Source organism: Dermacentor variabilis, chromosome 2, assembly GCF_050947875.1.
Source record: "Dermacentor variabilis isolate Ectoservices chromosome 2, ASM5094787v1, whole genome shotgun sequence".
NCBI lineage: Eukaryota > Metazoa > Arthropoda > Arachnida > Ixodida > Ixodidae > Dermacentor > Dermacentor variabilis.
In genome coordinates this window covers 230,730,366-230,750,665 of record NC_134569.1, presented here as the reverse complement: position 1 = coordinate 230,750,665, position 20,300 = coordinate 230,730,366, and the positions used below count along the sequence as shown (strand labels likewise).

Below are 20,300 nucleotides of genomic sequence, written 5' to 3'. Positions count from 1 at the left end.
GGCTCATCTTGATTGATGGCAGAGCAGCGTATGCTGCTTGATGTGAGGGGGCAGATGGCGCTAGCCCCAGTCCAGGCTGTGGTTTCCTAACGCTCAATGTGAACCGTAGTGCCACTGCCCCCTGCCGGGACAGCTCGGCGTACGAAGTTCGCTACACAAATTAAAGCCGCCTACGCGCCTCTTCAAAGAAATGTTCTCGTTCACCTTGAGGCTCATCACATCCTTCAGCTTCTTCCATGATGTACACAACCTACAGTATATCGGGTACCCACCATCAGAGTTTGCGTAGTGGCACGCGTCATCGCTGTTGTAGGCAGAATGTCCATCTGAAGCGCGTTTTGCACAGGTGACGTGGCCTCATCTGCTGTGAGAGACATGGCCAAATCCTTGGCATGAGAAGCAACGGCGCGTGTCCGACATACACTGTCTAAGATGAATTTCGGTCGAACCCCCATGTTATCGAGTTCGTGGGGCCGTACCACACCAAACACTTGCGGCTGCAGATACCCCCGCGGGAGCGAGGGTTATTACTAAGGTAAGGATGATGTATGTGCTTTTTTTATGGCGCAAGGGTCAATAATGACCAAAGAGGGCCAAAGAATGGTATTACACAGCGGAAGCAGCTGTCATTGATAACTGGTATAGATGTCGCTTGGCTGTATCATAACCTCAAAATATTCGCCATAAAATGCAAATGTATGGTATACTGAATAAAGCTATGAAATATGAGGGGAGATATGAACATAAAACCTTTGTTGTGAAGTGATTGTAGGATCAAAATGTTGAATATATTCTGGAAGCACTAATTGCTCACGCATACCCTTGTATGCAAGTGTAGGGAAGCACGGGTTACAAATGTAGAGACCGCAAGTACACAACATTCACGGTTGGTACTACATGGTTAAGAATTTTCTTTTTCTATGCATTGGAAGATCAGTGGCATAATATAACCTATAATGAATTTTTCACTCAGCGGACGTCTCTTAGAAATATTATTTCTGCCCAGACAAGAAATCATACTTGTAAAACCATTAATGTGACCGTACGATGACGACCTCGAGTAGCAAGAGAGAAGGCGAAGTTCAATCATAACTGCATCATGACTGTTTTATTTAAATTGACGTGTCCTGCGCAGCAAGCTCGCATTCCCATCATATTTGAGTTTTTTTTTTTGGTTTCCTTTATCTTTCTTTAGTTTTCTCCAAGCCAGAACATTGGACGGGGTTGTACAATGTTTGTACAACTGGATCACAACTGATATCATACCAATGGTCGCAGCATTTGGATGACTCGGTATGCTGGAAGTAGCTGTCTCTCACCAGCAGTTCACAGGCACGAAGGTTAACTGCAAGAAGAAAGCACAATGGGGTATTTTTAAGAATCACAACTGAAGCGTCTGTCTTCCTGCTGGTACTTATACATGTTGCAGACGGCGCTCGATAACACCAGTGTAAAACAAGGAATGTTCGCAAACGAGCCGGTACCGTCGCATTTGACAGACACTGAGATGAGGCGATAAAACGCAAGTTTAAGGGTAGTTAGACTGATCAATGCGGGTGGTTGGGGGATGGAGGGCAGTATACGCGAAAAATCGCGCTTGAAAACAAAATAACTCAACTCGTTGTTGGCGATAACATACATAAAACAAGCACATAACAGGGTATTAGCGACCTCTTAAATTGGGTAGAACAATTGGGTAAAATGAGTAGAACAATAGAACACTGTTAGCAAACACTGATAGCAAAACGGCATCCACTACCACTACTTTTATGCGCACATGGCGTAACTGAGATGCTGCCATATTCTCGAGAACGGCTTCATGGCTTAGTCCAACCAGTGATTGAACTACCTGTCCTTTCGATAGCAAATATATGGACGTTCGAGGCACATTTGCGCCGTCGTCATCATGCTGTCCAGCTATTGATACAACAAGTGCTTTTCATGCACACAGGGGTGGAGGGTCTTCAGACACGCAGAGTGCGTTAGCCTGCAAGAACGACGAATCGAAGTGGACACACCATCAACGCTAAGCACAACTGGCTCGGTGGCAGAGCATTCTGCTTTCCAGTATTTCAATGCGGGCTTGTTAGTATGACATCAGGGAGCGCTATTTCTGCACCTACAGACCAGGATGCAAAAAAGCCCATGAAACGCACAGTGAAGGCGCTTTAGGGCCTTGTCTGTGTCTATTACGTCCCTTCTTGCGTGCTAGTTAGTATGCGTTGCAATAGTGTTCCAATTGTGACTGCCACTGCAGGCATGACCATTGTGCAGGGCATACTACAGGCCTAGAAGCACCCTGCAACTAGCCAGGCGGCTGGAGCGTCGGGAGCTTCGCGTGAACAGGTGGGGCACTTTCCGACATCCTGTGCTACCCGTACAGAGTTCTTCGGTGCTTGGTATCGTTTCTTCAAAAAAAAAACAGAGAGCATGATAAAATAAAAGGCTGTGCTTTAGTAACGCTAAAATTAAAACAAATGTACATTCTAAATCTCTAAAGCCATGCATTGTAATGTAAGAATAATTGTCTGCGTAAATGGCTTAAAAACATGAGGGCAAATATTAATAGTAATAAACTTGAAAGCTGCAGCATTCTATATTGCCCAATTTAAAGGACTACTTTGCTTCCTGCTTTGCAGGAGTACAGCCTGACAATCTTCTTGGGATTCTGTTTTGTTATTGCGATAGCAATTATATGGACACTCCGTGCGCACTTCTGCCGTCGCTGTAGCTGTCACCATAAGGTTCCGCATCATGTCCAGCGGCGACAGCGATTGAGCCAGCGACGTGGGGTCAATCTCGCCCGGGGAAGTATGGAGAGAGGGGAAAAAGCCTGCCGTCAGCGCGCTTCCTCCTGGCTTTTCACGGGGAGAGAGTGCGCCGCGTGCTGTTTATATGGCTTAATTCGTGTTGATGTGGGACGCCGCACATATGTGAATTCTCTCGCTGCTTCTGTCGCGCTTCATCATTATAGCGATTCGACAGCGAGTTTCCATTATCTTTGAGTGAAATGTGTTGCCAGTTTGTGAAATGTCAAATACGCTGCCAAGGTTTTTGAGTGCTGGCGCTGGCTCACACTCCCAATGTTCTACTAGGAAACATAAATATCCTAGAAAGTGGGTCGGGAAATGGCGCCGCGGTAACTCAATTAATAGAGCATCGCACGCGTAATGCGAATCTTGTGCGTTCGTTCTCCAACTGCGGCAAGTTGTTTTATTATCCACTTTAATCTCCATTAATTTATCATGTCGCTATTTCGTTTATTAGGCACAAGTAACTTGCCCTATGAAGTCTTTGGTGTCAGTGTTGGCTTCTTATATGATTAATAAAAGTCGGGCCCCTCGGTTAACCCCATTTCGCCTCGTTTAATACATAACGAAGCTCTCGAATCCGGCTACATTGATGTGTCCAAACAGCATGTGGGGGATTATGGACCGGTTGTCTTCACCCAAAAAGATAACGTTCTCGTGACGCCTGCGGCCGAAAGGATGTTCCACATCCGCCGCCATGGTTTGTGAGTGGTGGTGTTGGCTAACGCTCCCAGGGTTCTACTAGGAAACATAAATGCCCAAGAAAGTGGATGGGCAAACGGCGCTTCGGTAGCACAATCGGTCGAGCATCACACGCGTAATGCGAAGCTTGTGGGTTCGTTCCACACCTGCCCCAAGTTGTTTCATCATCCACTTCTATTTCAATTAATTTGTCATTTCTTTATTGCATTGGTTAGGCACAAGTAATTTCCTCTATGCTTCCTTTAAGATATGGCTTCTTATGATATGGTTAATTGACCCTCTCTTATATGTACAGTATCAGAGTCTTAAAGGACTGATCAACGTAGATGTATTTGAATCTTAAAAGTGCATACAATAAGTTAACTCATAAAGCCATCCTGCATTTGGGGATGTTTGATTTGGAGGCCGCCTTCCAGGCTCGATATATAGTTATTTGTAGATGTTCCTTTTACAAACATATGGTGTTGCGTCATCGCATCTTCATGCCTCCTGTGGTGTGCCTAAAGACGGAATGCTGAGCCACGTACCCTTTTACATTTCGCTCGTTGGGATTGCGGACAGACTCCTCCAATACGTTCTTATGTCTAATTATGCTGACGATACCAGCAGTTGGGCATCTGGGGTGACAGATTACCTCGTGCATGCCATGGTCCACAAAGCAGCCGCAGTAAAGACCGAGTACATTGGAAAGCAATGAGTAGAACTGTCATTGGACAAGTGTTTACTATTGCTTGACACACAAGACAATTGGTCCACACAATTTTGTAATTAATGGGCACCGCAACCAGTTATCGCAATATAAACCACTTTCCGGGAGTAACACTAGACCGCGACCTTCCTGAAGCCTTCATGCCTCCAATTTAAAAAAAAAGAGGCTCAGCATGTTCACAGACGTAGTCACTTTTTAGAAAACACATGCAGCCGTTGAGCGTGAGCGACTCTTCGACTTTGCGCTAGTAAGGCGTCATTAAACCAGTTTTGTGGCAAAACTGCCTATGGTGTAATTGGGTGAGTCGGGTATTTGAATTCGAAAACCGGATAACCGGAGAATAATCGGTTAGGTTGCTAGCACTTCCGTTAAAATATCGAGTTATTCCGATGCTCGGATTTGAAATTGCGTTTTTTTTCAGCGGTAAAAGTTTAGCATCATATGTTTCATCGGCCTATGACATGAGGCTGCCGTACTAGTTTTGTGTAGCAAAACTGCGCATAATGTCAGGAGTAATGTCTCAGCTGTTTATTACAAGTTACCACCACTTCGTAACATTTGTTAATTTTCCCAGAGTCCTAATTACACGTGAATAATGAAAGTGCTTTGGGGCGAAATACAAGACGAAAGGCTTTTTGCTAGAGGATTAGTCCTAAACTCATAGCCAATGTAAAATATTTTGCACAACGCTCTTCTGCTAAGGTTTATCTAGGTATATTTAGCTCATATATGTGAATTCAAGTCGAATTTTCAGCGAGACCCGCCGTGGTTGCTCAGTGACTATGGTGTTAGGCTGCTGAGCACGAGGTCGCGGGATCGAATCCCGGCCACGGCGGCCGTATTTCGATGGGGGAGAAATGCGAAAACACCCCGTACTTAGATTTAGGTGCACGTTAAAGAACCCCAGGTGGTCGAAATTTCCGGACTCCTCCACTATCACGTGGCTCATAATCAGAAAGTGGTTTTGGCACGTAAAACCCCATAATTTAATTAATATTCAGCGAGACGTTGCGTCCCAAGTATCGGCAGTAGCTGTAACTGTATAACAGGAAAATATTCATCCTATGCACTTTGCATTACAAAACGTGCTCACCAGTGCTCCGATAGACCAACTTTACTAGCAGGCAGTCTTTGTCAGCATGCAGTATGAGGTACGTCAAGAGTCCATCTGTATATTCGAAAATACAGTGTTGGTTGATATTAGCATAACGTATAGGTTTGGGTAAAAATAGAGGAATGCCATTTACATACATGGAGAAGGTGATTTGAGGAAATTAATTGACGTGGTGCCTGTGCCCCAAGCCTTAGCAGTAAATTTTTTGGGGAAGGAAACCCTGTAACATAAAAGATATATGATACATTTATCACTGGGTGCTTCGTCCGCAGGATATTTATGAACAGAGCTGGGCAAATGCGATTGCTTTCGCTTTCCATGTCACCACAGCTTAAAAACTTTACCTGGCCACCTTCGCTTTTATTCTGGAAGCGCAATCTGGCGGCCCGCCTCAGCTCTAACCAGCTAACATGTTTCCGCTCTCGTCCGTGATTTCCTGAATTTCACTAATCGCTTTACACAATGCAGCAATGGAGAACTAAATAAACAAATAAGTAACACTCAACAAATTAGATATGTTCAACAATTACAGGAGGACAATTTACAATTTTAGAGGAACAATCATACTTTGGGCCCATGTCACGGGCATAAAGCATTTTCAAACTTTGAGAGTTATTCGCTTCACTATCATAGAATATGATAGCCTGTCACACTCTTCCATATTTAAGTTCTGCATCTGACCTCATCGCTTTGAGTATAACCCCCTTTACTTAAGCGAGAAGGTTAATCTATCCGAAAGCTTCTAAAAGTGTTCTCTGCACCTGTGACATCTTATTTGCTTTCGCTACAAGCAATAGTACTTTGCAACGGAGGAGCAAAAAGCGATACGAAATCGTTCGTAGGGCAAGAAATATCGTTTCTCTAATGATCCAACATAAAAAAATATCGAAATCAACAACATTAATTCGTAAGACGAACCTAGCTGGCGCAAACACATAGTACCAGTTCTCGGACAAAAAGAAAAGCTTGATGAAATGCGTTAAGAATAGGTTGATTCTGAGAAATTAAGACACGAACTTTGTGAGTCACGATGACGGGACAATACCAACAGGACGATAATACGCAAGACACGCTGCACTGTATAGGCGGTAAGAGTCCACAGAAATGTCCCAATCCACGTGATCTTATTGTATGTGGTTACTGAGATCAGCAAATAACAAGAACGCACTTGAAAATAAATGAATTGTCACATTACGTAGATATTGTGTTGCGCACACGAGCACATGAAAGTATATACAAACAGAGGATGTGACAGATGCGATTTACATAATTATGTAATGATTTCAATATTTTCAGACTTTTTTTACCGGTAAAAATACAGACATATTACATGTGTATAGTATGCATTAGAAGGTCGCATAGTCGAAGACTGTATTGGGACCTGCTTTTAAAGACACTTATGATGGTATACAATGTTTAAAGCAACAGTAGCGCAGATTAGAGCTAAGAGTATTATCGAAACATGTTTATATCACATCGGTAATAACAACACTTCTAAACAGCATGACAGTATAAAAAACAGAATCAAATTTAAAAAGAAGACGGACACTCTCAGTGAGTATGTACGGATATTGTATTATGAATGCTTCTACTAATATCTTAAATTGGTATAGATATCTTGCATATTTTGTTGTGCGTGGTAGAGTATTCCAAAGTAATATCGAGGAAAATTCCACAGTCTGTTTGCCATAGCACGCACTTTAGGTAAATACTGTCACAGAATATAATTATACAATAATGTTATAGAATGTTATAGTGTAGAATACTATATAGAATATAGAAGGAAAATACCATTGAGTGCGAATCTGCTGTAGCTATGACCTATCACTGTGCATTCATTCACAAGATGAGAAGCAGATCGATGGCGGTTCCTTAGTCGAATGTTTGTAGAATATTCATTCATTCATTCATTCGCAAAACTTTATTAGAGTCCTGAAGCCCGGTCTTTCCAAACCGAGGCGGGCCGCGTCCACGTCGGCACCGCCACGCCGAGCCTTATGGCGTCATCGTGGACCCTCTGGACAGCCCGTAGTTGATCTCGATATGAAGAGCTTGATATCATCTTGTGCCAGTAAAGCCATTTTTCTTCGGCGTCGGCGAAAGACGCGGGACAGCCCGCCAGCATATGTCTGATGGTAATGAAGCCATCGCACACGTTACATTCTTTCCTAATTTCCCCTTCGGGGTGCATTTTATTTATGAAATACAGAGTGGGGTACGTCCTGGTTTGCAGTAAACGTAGCGTTACTTCCCGAGCCCTGTTCAATTTTACGTGTGGCAGTAGGAACTGCCTACGTCCCAAGTAGTAATATTTAGTGATGTCGTTGTAAGTTAGCAAGTGATCTTTATGCTCCCCGGAATGGTAGTGGGCATCGGTTTGGTTCTGACCGGCATGGCAAGCAAGTCCTCGCGCCAGGTCATTCGTCACCTCGTTGAGGTTGAGCCGAGTCTCGTCCACTTGTCCCATACGTGCAGGAAACCATCGGATTTCAGTTTTGATAGTTTCGACCTCGTCGATAATTTTAGCCGCAGTCCTCGCGATATAGCCTTTGTCAAAGCTCTTAATTGCTGCTTTGGAATCGCTATAGATGAAAGACCATTTAGGGTTGCTGATGGCTAGTGCAATCGCGGCTTGCTCCGGCCCCATGGAATCCTTAGTGAAAATGGCGACGGCATCCCGTACCTCGCCCCGGCTGTCGACTACCACGGCCGTGCAGGCCTCTTTGCCTTTGACCCAGGCAGCGTCTACAAGGGCCGCCTGTTTTCCTAGCTGTTCAATTTCTTTCAACAAAGCTTTCACCGTCGCTTTTTTTTTCCTGCTAACATTGTGTTCCGGGTGCGTATTTCTCGGGAGGGGGTGGTTCTGATCGCGTCTCTAAGGTTTGCGCTCAATGCTACCTCGGGTTCTTTCGGGTTCATCAATCTACTGGGGACTGTCCCTAACGCTTTGAGTATAAGCCTGCCCACTCGCGTTTTCGTCAGGCTTTCTGCTGCGCCATCTGTTGCGCTTCCGCCATCTCTTCTATCGTACTGTGCACGCCTACTTTCATGAGCTCCACGTTCGAGGTATACCTAGGGTAGCCTTGACTAACTTTCTGGTCATAGTGTTGAGCTTGTTCAGCTCGGCCTGCGACTATTTAAATAGACCTGACACGTAGGTGAAGTGACAGAGAGTGAAGGCGTGCACTAGCCTTAGATCGCTGTCCTCACCCAGGCCTCTGTGTCGGTTGCTGATTCTCCTTAGTAACCTGATCACTTGGTCCGTCTTGTTTGAAATGTGTTAATTGGCATTGAGGTTGGTACCTTGCGCTTCTATGTGGAAGCGTAAAACTCTAATCTTTTCTACCTGCTTGATCGCGGATCCGTCGTGACAGCGTAAGATAATCTTGGGTTCCTCCCCGGGGACGTAGCCCCTGTGTCTTCGACTTCTGCGCCGATGTTTTAGGGCGAAAACCTCCGACTTTGCTGTCGAACAGTTGAGTCCTATCTCGCCTAGCGTGCTTTCTACGGTGTGTATGCGCTGCTCCAATCTGTTCTCCGTTTGGCCTACGTTACCGTTGGCGCTCCATATGGTTATGTCATCGGCGTATATTGCAAAGTGTATACCTTCTATACTCTCCAGTTCCCTCGCGACTCTGGTCATTGCTAGATTAAATAACATTGGAGAAAGTACGGCCCCTTGTGGGGCGCCCCTGTTACACAGGTTCAACACCTTCGATTTTAGTTCTGCTAGCGTGAGGCTCACTTGCCTAACGCCCAGAAACGCCTTGACTACGCTGAATAGCCTCTCGCCCAACCCCAGCTCGCACAGCACCTCGAGGATGGCATTGTGCTCTATGCGATGAAAAGCTTTTTCGACGTCTAGTCCCAGAATTGCTCTCGCGTGCACCGGGCTAACGTGTACGAGCTGGTGTTTAATCAGGAGCATGTCGTCCTGATTCGATAGTCCGGGGCGGAAACCGATCACGTTATACGGGAGTATGTCATTTTGCTCGACGTATCTAGTGAGTCTGTTGAGAATAACGAGTTTCATAGCTTTACCTATGCACGATGTAAGCGAGATTCGACATAGTTTATCCAGAAGGAGCGGTTTACCCGGTTTTGGTAAGAGGATGGTGTTGGCCATGTTCCATTCCTCCGGATAGTCTCCCTTTCTCCACGACTCGGTGATATGATCTGTCAAGAAAGTGATCGACTCATCGTCTAGATTCATTAAGAGCTAGTTGGTAATACCGTCTGGTCCGGCTGTCGATCTACTAGAGAGACCATGGAGGGTGGCCCGTACCTTACCCTCGGTAAAATCGCGGTCCATTTCCTCGCATGGTCCTTCCATGTACTCCACGTGTTCCTCGGGAGATATTTGTCCCCGAGATGTCTCATGACTACCTCCTGAGCCGTGTACTGGCTGACTTGATGTACTAGTTTTGTAATTACGGTTCTGTTGTTTGACTTAGTGTAGCGCTCGTTCAATGGATGTTTGAGGATGTTCCAACTGTCTCGATGTTGGATTCTGCCACCTGTCAAGAGGCAAACTTCGTCCCACTGCTGTTTCACGAGCGTTCTCGAATGCTCCTCGATCTGTCTGTTTAGCAACGCTATCTTTTTCATGAGCTTTCAGATCAGTCGTTGCGTTTTCCATCTTTGCAGGATGAATTGTTTGGCCTGGATCAGATGCGCGAGCCTACTGTCAATGCTCTCTATGTTTATTTCGGTCTTAATTTCTTTAGTGGCCTCCCTGAGGTCCTGTTCGAGCTGGTTGATCCAGGTCTGGAAGGACTGTCTGCCCGCTTCTATCGGTTCCGATTCTAGTCACTGCGCTCTAACTTTCCTAAAATAGGTCCCAGTCTGTGCACCGAAGGTTCTAGTCTCTTGTTTCGGCATACCTACACCTATGTGTATGATATAGTGGTCGCTGCCTAGATCGGTGCCCGAGTTTTCCCATTGTAGAACATAATAAGCACTAAGTTCTGAAATAGGATGTTTTCTTTTTCATGTAGTAGTGAATTTCCATTCGCAAAGTGTTAACTTATCCAGGCCATGGCGGCCGCATTTTAATGGGGACGAAATGTGAAAACACCTGTGTACCTACATTTAAGTGCACGTTAAAGAACCCCAGCTAGTCGGAATTTCCGGAGTCCAACACTACGGCCTGCCTCATAATCAGAAAGTGGTTTTGGCACGTAAACCCCATAATTTAATTTTTTTAATGTGGACTGCTTGTAATGATTACTATGGGGTAGTTTTGAATTGCCTGGAGGGATGCGAAGTGAGTGTTATAAGTGTTACTCCAGCATATTGTCAAATTTAATGGTCAGGTGACTTCTGAAAGAGGCTATTAATGTCCGAGTCGTTGAAAGCGGCAGCACAGCACCGACAAAGGACCAAGACCGCGAGCTCTTGAGCTAACACGTCCTCGTCTTCTTCTGGGAGCAAGCGGGACAAGCGCGTGGCGTAAGCGCATGACATTACCCCTCCTCCCAGAAGAGCATCGACTCGATGCGAAATAATTCGTTGACGGGCAGAGAGAATTGTCCCAGGAAAAACGCAATGGTCTGAACACTATGACTATTGTGGTGTGCGATATGATTTTAACTACACGACGCGCACTATCTAAGGCCGCGATTATGGGTGGTCTGCTGGCTGGGTGCCATCCGGAATAACCTCATACATTAGGTCACTCGCTCGCCGAAGCACTCTGTAAGGGCCGGAGTACCAACTAAGAAGTTTTTTTTTTAAAGGCCTTTACGGCCGACAGCGGCCCAAAGTAACACTTGGTCACACGATTGGTAGCCAACTTGTCGGCGGCGGAGGTTGTAATGTTGCGCGTCCATACACCGCCGTTTCCTTATGGTCACGCGAGCCAGTTGACGTGCTTCTTCGGCACGCTGCAGAAGACTCTTGGTGTCTTCATAAAGACTGTCGGAATTGTCACTTGGTAACATGGCTTCTAATATCGTCTGACTTTCACAACCGTAAAAACGAGAAAACGGCGTGAAGCGACTGGTCTCTTGCGCAGCCGTATTGCACGCAAACGTGACATGAGGTAGTGCATCGTCCCACGTCTTATGTCGTACGTCTATGTACATCGACAGCATGTCGGTCATCGTTTTGTTAAGCCTTTCCATCTAGCCATTTGCTTGCAGATGCCAGGAAGTCATCTTTCGGTGCGTAGTCTAACTCAATTGGAAAACTGCTTCAAGCAGTCCCGCCGTAACCGACGCCCCTCGGTCTGTGATGGCACAGGTTGGGGCACCATGACGTACCGCGATGGTCTGTGCAAAAAACTGTGGAACCTCAGAAGCTATATATACCTTTAGGGAGAGCCCTTGTTTCAGCATAGCGGGTTAAATTGTCTTTGGCAATGATGATCCACTTGTTTCCAGAAGTAGACAAGGGAAACGGGCCCAGGAGGTCCATGCTGACTTGATCGAAGTGCCCTCGAGGCGGCTCGATAGGATTCAGCAATCCCGCAGGTTTCACACTGGGTGTCTTTCGGTGCTGGTATTCCCGGCAGGCTTGTACGTATCATTTAACACAATTGGCGAGTTTCGGCCAGCAGTACGATTTCCGTACGCTAGTAAGTGTTCGATTGAAACCCAAGTGGCCGGACGCAGGCTTGTCGTGGCATGCGAACACGATTTCGTCACGAAGCCTCTGCAGGTGCGACCAAAAGCTAGGTTTTGTTGCTGGTAGCAGAATTCTCCTTGTGTAAGATTCCCTTTTGCAAACAAACCGATGACAATCCGCGAGCAATTTGTCGGGGCAGACGTACGTCGCGGCCTTCTAGGTGTTCAATGTAAGGTCGCAATTCTCGATCTGCTCTCTCCCATGTAGATACGTCTGCCTCGCTCATGGCGCAGGTTCAACAGGCACGCTCGACAATGTGTCGGTATCTTCAAGTGCGCAGCCTGACTTGTACACGATGGTCGTGTCGTGTTCCTGCAGGCGCAAGCTTCACCTTGCCAGTCGTTCAGAAGGGTCTCTTAGGTTTGCCATCCAGCATATAGAGTGATGATCCGTCACGACCCGGAATGACCGGCCATAGAGAAAAGGTCGGAAATTTGCAAGTGCCCGTACGGGGGCAAGACACTCTTTCACTGTGGTAGTGCAATTGGACTCAGGCTGCAATAGGGTGCGAGTGGCGTAAGCAGTTACGCTTTCGCCATTCTGCTGCCGCTGTACGAGCACCCCACCCAGACCGACGTTACTGGCGTCGCTGTGAATTGAAGTTTCGGCTTTGTCGTCGAAATGCCCAAGAACAAAGGGCGATGTCAGGCGCTATCGAAGCTGAGTGAAAGCAGCTTTCTGTTCAGAGCTCCTGTTGAATGGCGTGTCGTCTCTAGTGAGACGAGTACGTGGTTCGGAAACTTTAGAAAAATATCGCATAAAGCGCCGGTAGTATGCGCCGTCCCAGGAAACATCGAATGATTTTCTTGTCGGTAGGAGTCGGGAAAGTAGTTACAGCGGAAGTTTATTCGGGATCGCGGCGGAAGCCAGCCGCGCTCACGACATGCTAGAGGGACTTGAATTCTTTAGAAACGAAGTGACATTCCTGAGATCTTAAGGTGAGGTTGGCCGATCGGATTGCCTCGAGCAGTTGCCGCAGTCGCTTAAGATGTCCGGAGACGCTGTCTGAAAATACGACTACATCATCCAGGTAGACGAGAACGGTTTGCCGTTTTAGGTCGTCTAGCAGAATGTCCAGCATCCGTTGAAAAGTTACCGGGGCTGAGCACATTCCCCATGGACGTGCTCGGAGCTCATAAAGTCCATCCGGAGTGCAAAAGGCTGTTCTCTCCCGGTCGCGCTCGTCTACTTCAACCTGCCAGTACCCACTCTTCAAATCAAGCGAGGAAACAGACTTGGCTCACTGTAGGCGTTCGAGAGAGTCATTTATGCGCGGCAACGGATAGACGCCTTTCCTTGTGACGTTGTTCTGTTTTCTGTAATAGACACAGAAGCGGAGGGTGCCGTCGTTCTTCTTTTCAAAGACAACCGGTGACGACCCCGGACTGTTCGAAGATTTAATGACGCAACCGTAAATCATCTCCTTGACTTGTTGTTGAACTGCTTCGCGTTCTTTCTGCGAAACATGATACGGCGGCTGATCTGATGAATAGGACGTATGTCGTTGTAAGTAATTATCCTGTTCCACACGACTGGCGTCTGACAGACTTCAAACGATCGAGCGAAGCAGTCCTTCTATTCACACAACAGTCCTCGCAGTACCCCTTACTGTCCTCCGACATCTCATTGTTGATGTCGATATTTGTAAAGCTTTCATCGTCGGTACAGCTTTCGTCGCGAGCGAAACACTCAATGACGCCCTCCACGGCTTCAGCGTAAGCGACGGCAGTGCCACAGAAGAGCTGTCGGTGCTCATTTGTGAAGTTAGTGGTCAAGGCGTCAGGTTGGCCATCCCGCACATCAATGATTCCTCGCGCCACGCTAATTCCAAGGGTAAGTAGAAGGGAGACGTGGCACTCTGCGAGTTCTTCGCCTTCGCATGTGCCCTCGGATATTACGGGACTGATTACACTAGCACGAAGTAGTATCGTGACGCTGTCTTCGGAAATTCGAAGAGTGGCTATGTGGCGGCAGGCGTCTCGTGTCGTCGCTTTCTTTGTACAGAACGAAATTCAGCGCTGGCGGAGGTTGATGATATCGCCATACTATCAAGCGTTGTCTATTCGAAGTATCAATTCACGGGCGCATTCTTCGAGAACAAGGAATTGATCTGACACGAGAAGTGCATACCAAGTGTTTTGACATGTCCGGCAGCCGTCCGTATGTGCGTCCCGGTTCAAGGCATAACAACTTTGTTTAAACTGCTTGACAGTTTTCGGATGGTAATCGAACTGTCAGGGCCAGTATCGATTAAAGCACTAACATTCCGACCGTCGACCAGCACAGGGATGTTCATTAAAATTTGTCTCCAGCCTGAGACTTCGGTGTCGTGAAGTCTCCATCAGTCTTAGGTCGCATCGACTGGAGGTCATGCGCACGTCGAGTGTCAGCGGCCTCGCCTCGAAAGGTTGCTGACGTTAGCTTTCCAGGCGAGGGCTTGGAGATCGTCCTTGCGACGTGCAACTTGTACCTCTCGAATAGAATGGTCGTGGTGATGGCGATCAAAACTGGCGCCTTGATGACGGTGGTCACGCGCTGACGGGCGATAATATCTTCATCTTAGGTGGTCGTTGTCCGAAACTGTTTCGGTGTAAATTAAGAGGTGTCCTGGTGTCCAAGGCGGTGGTACTGGCACTTTCAGTAGACATGGCCCGCCTCACCACAGTGGTAACAGAATGGTCATCGGTCGGACATGCACAAATGTCCGATTTACATATGGCTGATCGAGCCTATCCAAATAAGGTGCCCCCTGCGCTGACTGAAGCATGGCTTACGGAGTGGCGGCAGGTAGTGGCGCTGGAGAAGGGATAGGGTACCCGAGTGCGTCGGCATAAGTCGCACGCTGGTATTCGCTCACATTAGGAGGTGTCGCCGGTGACGAGACGGTGCCTCTTAAAACGTAGCGTATGTTGTGCGTCGTGGTTCGGTTGAAGTTGTGAATGCCTGACGTAGTGTGGTGGGCTGAAGTGATGCTTCGTAACGTGGTACGGTGAGGGCATGCTGCATATCGTCACGCACTACGCTAGCTATTAATTTGGATGAAGGTTGCTGCACCTGATGCAGCTGTCGCAGCTCGTCGCGGACTATCGATCGAATAATCTCGCGGAGCGACTCGACGTCAGTCGTGAGAGCTCCTAATCGACTGCAAGCAGAGGAGAGATTTACTTGCCGAGCGTAGTGGTGCGGCGCTGGTGCGGAGCCTTCTTCATGGTTACGGCTTCAGTGACAAACTCTGCAACATTTTTGGACGGGCTGCGAACTAGTCTGCTAAAAACTGCTGTTTCACGCCTCGCATCGAGTGACGCAGATTGCTGTCTTCAGACATGGTAGGGTCAGCTCGCTTGAAGAGAGGTACCATGTCTTCCACGTACATAGCCACACTCTCATTAGGTTTCTCAATGCGAGACTGAAGGATCCATTCTGCTCGTTCCCGACGATCGAAGATGGCACAGGTGTCGAAATGGCTGCGACAGAACTTACGCCGTGATGTCAGAACAACTTCGCGGTTCTGGAACCACGTGCTAGCACCATCCAAAAAGGCCGAAGCAGACGTTTCGGAGCTTCGATTCCTCATCCCATTCATTAAACTCTGCTACGTGCTGAAAGCCCGCCAGCCAGTCTTCCACTTCTCCAAGAAGGTCACCAGGGAAGGGACTTGGCTCGTGTGGTTTTTCCCAGCGTGTAATGAGGAGGTACCGGAGCAACCGTCGCAGGGTTAGTTGTAGTAGTATGGGATGTAGCATCCATAACTACCGACATTGTCGTTGTTCGCGCAGGCAAAGGCTCAAACTCAGTGGTCAATATCTGGATTCGCCAGCTGGCGCGGTGTACAGGCGTGAAATCCGGTATCGGTCTAGCGTTCCTGCTGCTGGGACGAGTCTGTTGCATGGGTCGAGAATACCCTGCACATTTACCACAAAATTGTCAGGTTTAATTGTCAGGCGACTTCTGAAAGAGGCCGCTAAAGTCCCAGTCGTCGAAAGGGGCAGTGCAGAACCTACAAAAAGACTATAGCGCGAGCTCGTGAGATAGCCTATCCTCGCCTTCTTCAGGGAGCAAGTGTCCCAAGCGCGTCACGTAAGTGCACGACAATCTTATGCCGTAGTTATTATGAGAGTGAATGAATGAGTGGCATAGCGAGATTAATGTACCATGTGAAAAGTGGGAACGAGTTGTCATTATAACTCGAATACCGTATGCTATTTTCTTTTTCATATGAGAAATGTGATCTTTATTTTTGAAGTTGCAGTCAAGAGAACACCCGAAAAAAGAGGGGAATGGACTCGGAGAGAGAGACAGATTGAACCAAAAGTTAAAGAAGAGAAGGATGCCGAATGTTCTTCATGTGAGAAAATATAGGAATTCAGTTTTGGTGGCAATAATGGATAATAAGCTCGCATGACACCAACTTAAAAAAATCGAATTCAGCATTAAGCTTGCTAAGAAGCTACATGTTTTATCAGAAGAATTATGGTCGTATTACCACAGTACAGAATGCACTTAGTAGACGACAAGAGTTAGGTACATCAATAATATAGGTCAAGAATAGTAGCGGTGCTAAGATGTTCCGTTGAGGGACACCAATTTTAGTGGTTAGACAACAGACATAAGACACAGACACAGCCTGAACTCTGCTATATGAGTACTTTTTAAATAGTTACTGGGCAGGATCGCGCACAATGATAGTCTCAAGCCTACCAAAGAGGACACATGGTTTTAACAGTCCAATGTTTCGTTAGATCGATAAAGACAACCTGCGAATGAAGCTCCGTCATTATTTTTTAATTAGTCAGTTAGATGTAACAATACCACTTTGTGAAGTATCCGTTACGAAAGTCAAATTGGCATGAAAGCAGAATATTAAATTGAGTGAGATATTTGGTTAGACGCAACGCGGTTAATTTCTAGAGAACTTTGCCAAAAAAAGGTAAAAGACAAATAGGGTGGTTGATATGTATTATTGTGATTCACCTTTTTTTTAGAACTGTGATGACTTCACCGCGCTTAACTCGTTAGTAAGCACACCAGTCTTGAATATCAAACTACTTATATAGGACAGAATATCAGAAATTAGATGTGCAATTATTTTAATCGTAGCAGGCAGAACTTCATCGATTCCCGCTCTTGTGGGTTTTAGGTGACATAAAACACTATGCATTTCTTGTAGGGTTGTTAGAACGAGAAAGAATGATGAAGGGAGACGAATAAGTTGAGCGACTTGTGCAGGTGAGTGTGTGCGATCGTGAAAAAAAGGACCTAAATGCGTTGTCTATTTTGATTGGGGAGTTATACTCGGAGTTATTGTACAGAGAATTATAAAACTTGTTCTGGGCGAGAATTTCCGTTCAGGAAGGAGAAAAAAGAGCAATTCGGTATCGTTACCTGCTTGTAAAATTTGTAAATTTGTTTGTTCTAGATATAATTGTTTTGCTGCCTTTAACTGACTGTTTATGGAGTTGCGTACCTTCTCATATTGAGCAAGGAATTTGGTATTACAAGGCTAGTTTTTAGATTTTTCTACAGGTTATTACAGTTGTGCAAAGCGTGTGATAGCTTTTAAACAACCATTGATTGTGGGAGATTGCAACTGCTTTTTTTACATTTCCTTTTGCAAGTGAATTTATGAATTTGTGATATAATTACAGTAAGAAATTTAGAAAATTATTCCTGCGGATCAATAAAAGTTTTCATTTCACACCAATCTATATTAGCAATGACAGTTATGAAACTCTTTGTCTAAACATATTTAGAGTGTGGACGAAGACAAGAACTCGAGCTATTGTTAAAGCATAGAAGCAATGCATAATGGTCAGTTATGTCAATATTGGGAACTTTCATCTCTGGTGAAGTTGGTAAATTAGAGGGGGCGTGATCAATTAGCGTCCGCGTGCCATTACAAACTTGTGTAGGAACATCTACTAGGCATTCATATCCGTAGCTTTATAGTAGACTGGTGTAAGAGATAACTGTTACTGATATGTCATTGAGTATCTTGATGTTAATGTCACCCTTATAACAATTCTGTTTTCAAGCTTATTTTGTTTATTTATTTACTTATTTATTTTTCGTAAAGTGCCCAAGAACTGCTTTGCGCCTTACTGTTGGTGTACTTGTGTTACATAACGAACATAAAACAAAAAACAAAACAATATCTCAAACAAGAATGGTACAAAGTCCGACAAAAAATTCAATCATTCATACACAAGTGTTGGTAATGAGCAATTAGTACGATTGAATATATCAGGATCATCACGCAAGTTATTTTGTTGTGTAACAAGACATGTTATAGCACAAGAGGTGCAAGAGCAATTCACTAGTGAAACGGAATATAACGTATGATCAAAATTAGATATAAGGTCATTGACTGATGCTAAAAGCGATGGTTAATGCAACCAAAGATAAAATCTCTGTTATATATAGAGGGAGACCAATTAGCTATTCAATCCATACTGATTTGCAATTACTGATTGGCAAGCGTAAATCATGTCGTTTGCTTAAGTAAGATCAGGAGAGATATGTATCACCATACCGCCATCACAGATAGTAAGTATGTTACAATAATCTGAATTGTAGTTAAGGAAGAAGTAATTATTTTTGTAATAGTCTGATATCAAAGTTTAAGTTACTGTCATTAGTGAGAATGGGCTAGAACATGATGAAAGAAAATGATCATCTCATCAAAGTGTTTGCGAAGAATTTTAGCCTTGAAATTAATGACGGAATCAAGTCCACTTGATAAGGTTCCAGGAAAAATATTATAATTGATGTGATACGCGCTGAAACAATTACCACTGGTTGCTATGCTATTAGTCTGTTCTAGTCAAGTCGGAATCAACACGAATGCGCAAAACTCTGCTGTTAATAGCCTTTCTAGTCATGCTTTGACAGTTGTCAGTCCAAAGAAACATCGACTTCTTTCTTCAGTGTTAGGGCTTCCGAAAACAGGGCCTTGTTACATGGGGTTAGGCGATCGTTCACAAAGATGGGTGCCTTATAGGTGCTAGCGAAGCCTACATCCCTAACACAAACCTTCGCCTCACGTGCTTTACTGACGAAGTCAAATTTCGTAGTTCATGAGCTGAAACACGCAATAATGTTTTTTTTTTACCGCTGGACCGCGTAGGCACACGATTAACAATGTCGAGATGATTAGGCGATATGGGAGAGCCAGCTTTCTTTCCTAACATTTCTATGATTGCGATGCAGTCCTCCCCTTGGGAGCATGGAACGCCCTTGATCTCAACATTGCTGAGGCGTGAGTATTGCTCATTTCCTTCGACGTTCATAACATGCGCGAACAAGGCCAACCAAAAATATATAAGAAAACAGCTTGAATATGCTACACGGGACGTGAAATTAGCAGCGTACAAAGTACGACCAGTTTTGGAGTAGGCTTGTGTTGTGTGATCCCTTAAAAGAAAGTGCTGAAGGACAAAATAGAAAGAATAGAAAGACTTGCAGGCCTTTTCGTATGCGGTAAATGCCGACACACGCGCTCCTTCAGGGCTCGTTAAAATACTGTGAGCTGGAGTCTCTCGAGGAACACAGTGTAAACGTTCGCTAAAGTTCTTTTTTTGCAATATTATGAGTTGGCGAACAAAAATGAACAAGTATATGTATCTACAACCTCCAGGAAGATGTGATCGTCTAAACAATAGCACAGCTATACTAACTATTTCAGCTAACCAACCTTATTTAGGAGGAAGCTTCAGCTCGGGCCCAACTCCGACGCGGCCTATTAAAATACACGTAAAACGCAAAAACATTTTTCTGAGATGATCCCTGAACCAATTTTAATGGAATTTGCCGCATTTGAGAGAAAAACCTCAATTCTAGTGGCTGTTGGAAGCGGAATTTTGTTAAAAAGTTTTAAAATATTCGCCCCTTGGAAAAAAAATAGAAGCACGAAGCTTACAAATTCATAGCTCTGCATCAAGAAGAGATATCGCGGTTCTGTAAACAGCACCCATTACATCATTCAAAACGTACAAATTTGATATGTCAGTTTACATGTTACGTGAATTTGTTACGTTGGTTACAAGGGTTCTGCCAAAGTTATACTTTCATATTACTAAGTTTTTATATTCATTTGTGACATATCCATAATGTCCGCTTTAGATGGACTATTACATTCAATTCACAGTATTGTATTACTATTTTTCGTGGTTGAGTTGCAGACTTGGGAACTTGATACTTTTGTTTTCTGAAAATTTTCGATTTTTGCCAATTTTTAATAAAAAATTGACGACCTAACTCAAAAATTTTAAACAAACCCTCACTAGACTAAGTTTTTCTAATAAATGCAACAAACCTCGTCAAATGTGGTGCAGTGGTTGCA

At 45.1% G+C, this 20,300-nt stretch overlaps 1 protein-coding gene across 2 annotated transcripts in view; it reads right to left on the bottom strand.

Moving 5' to 3' along the window:
- Positions 1 to 1,091: 1,091 nt before the first annotated feature.
- Positions 1,092 to 20,300, bottom strand: part of LOC142571215 (uncharacterized) — a 191,510-nt gene continuing 172,301 nt past the window's right edge. For both annotated transcript variants that reach the window (XM_075679488.1, XM_075679489.1), the window contains 3 exons: positions 5,473 to 5,555; positions 5,315 to 5,389; positions 1,092 to 1,345 (listed from right to left, as the gene is read on the bottom strand). In XM_075679488.1, the coding sequence (XP_075535603.1) occupies positions 1,182 to 1,345; positions 5,315 to 5,389; positions 5,473 to 5,555 (322 nt within the window). In that variant the 3' untranslated portion in view covers positions 1,092 to 1,181. The remainder of the gene's footprint in view (positions 1,346 to 5,314; positions 5,390 to 5,472; positions 5,556 to 20,300) is intronic.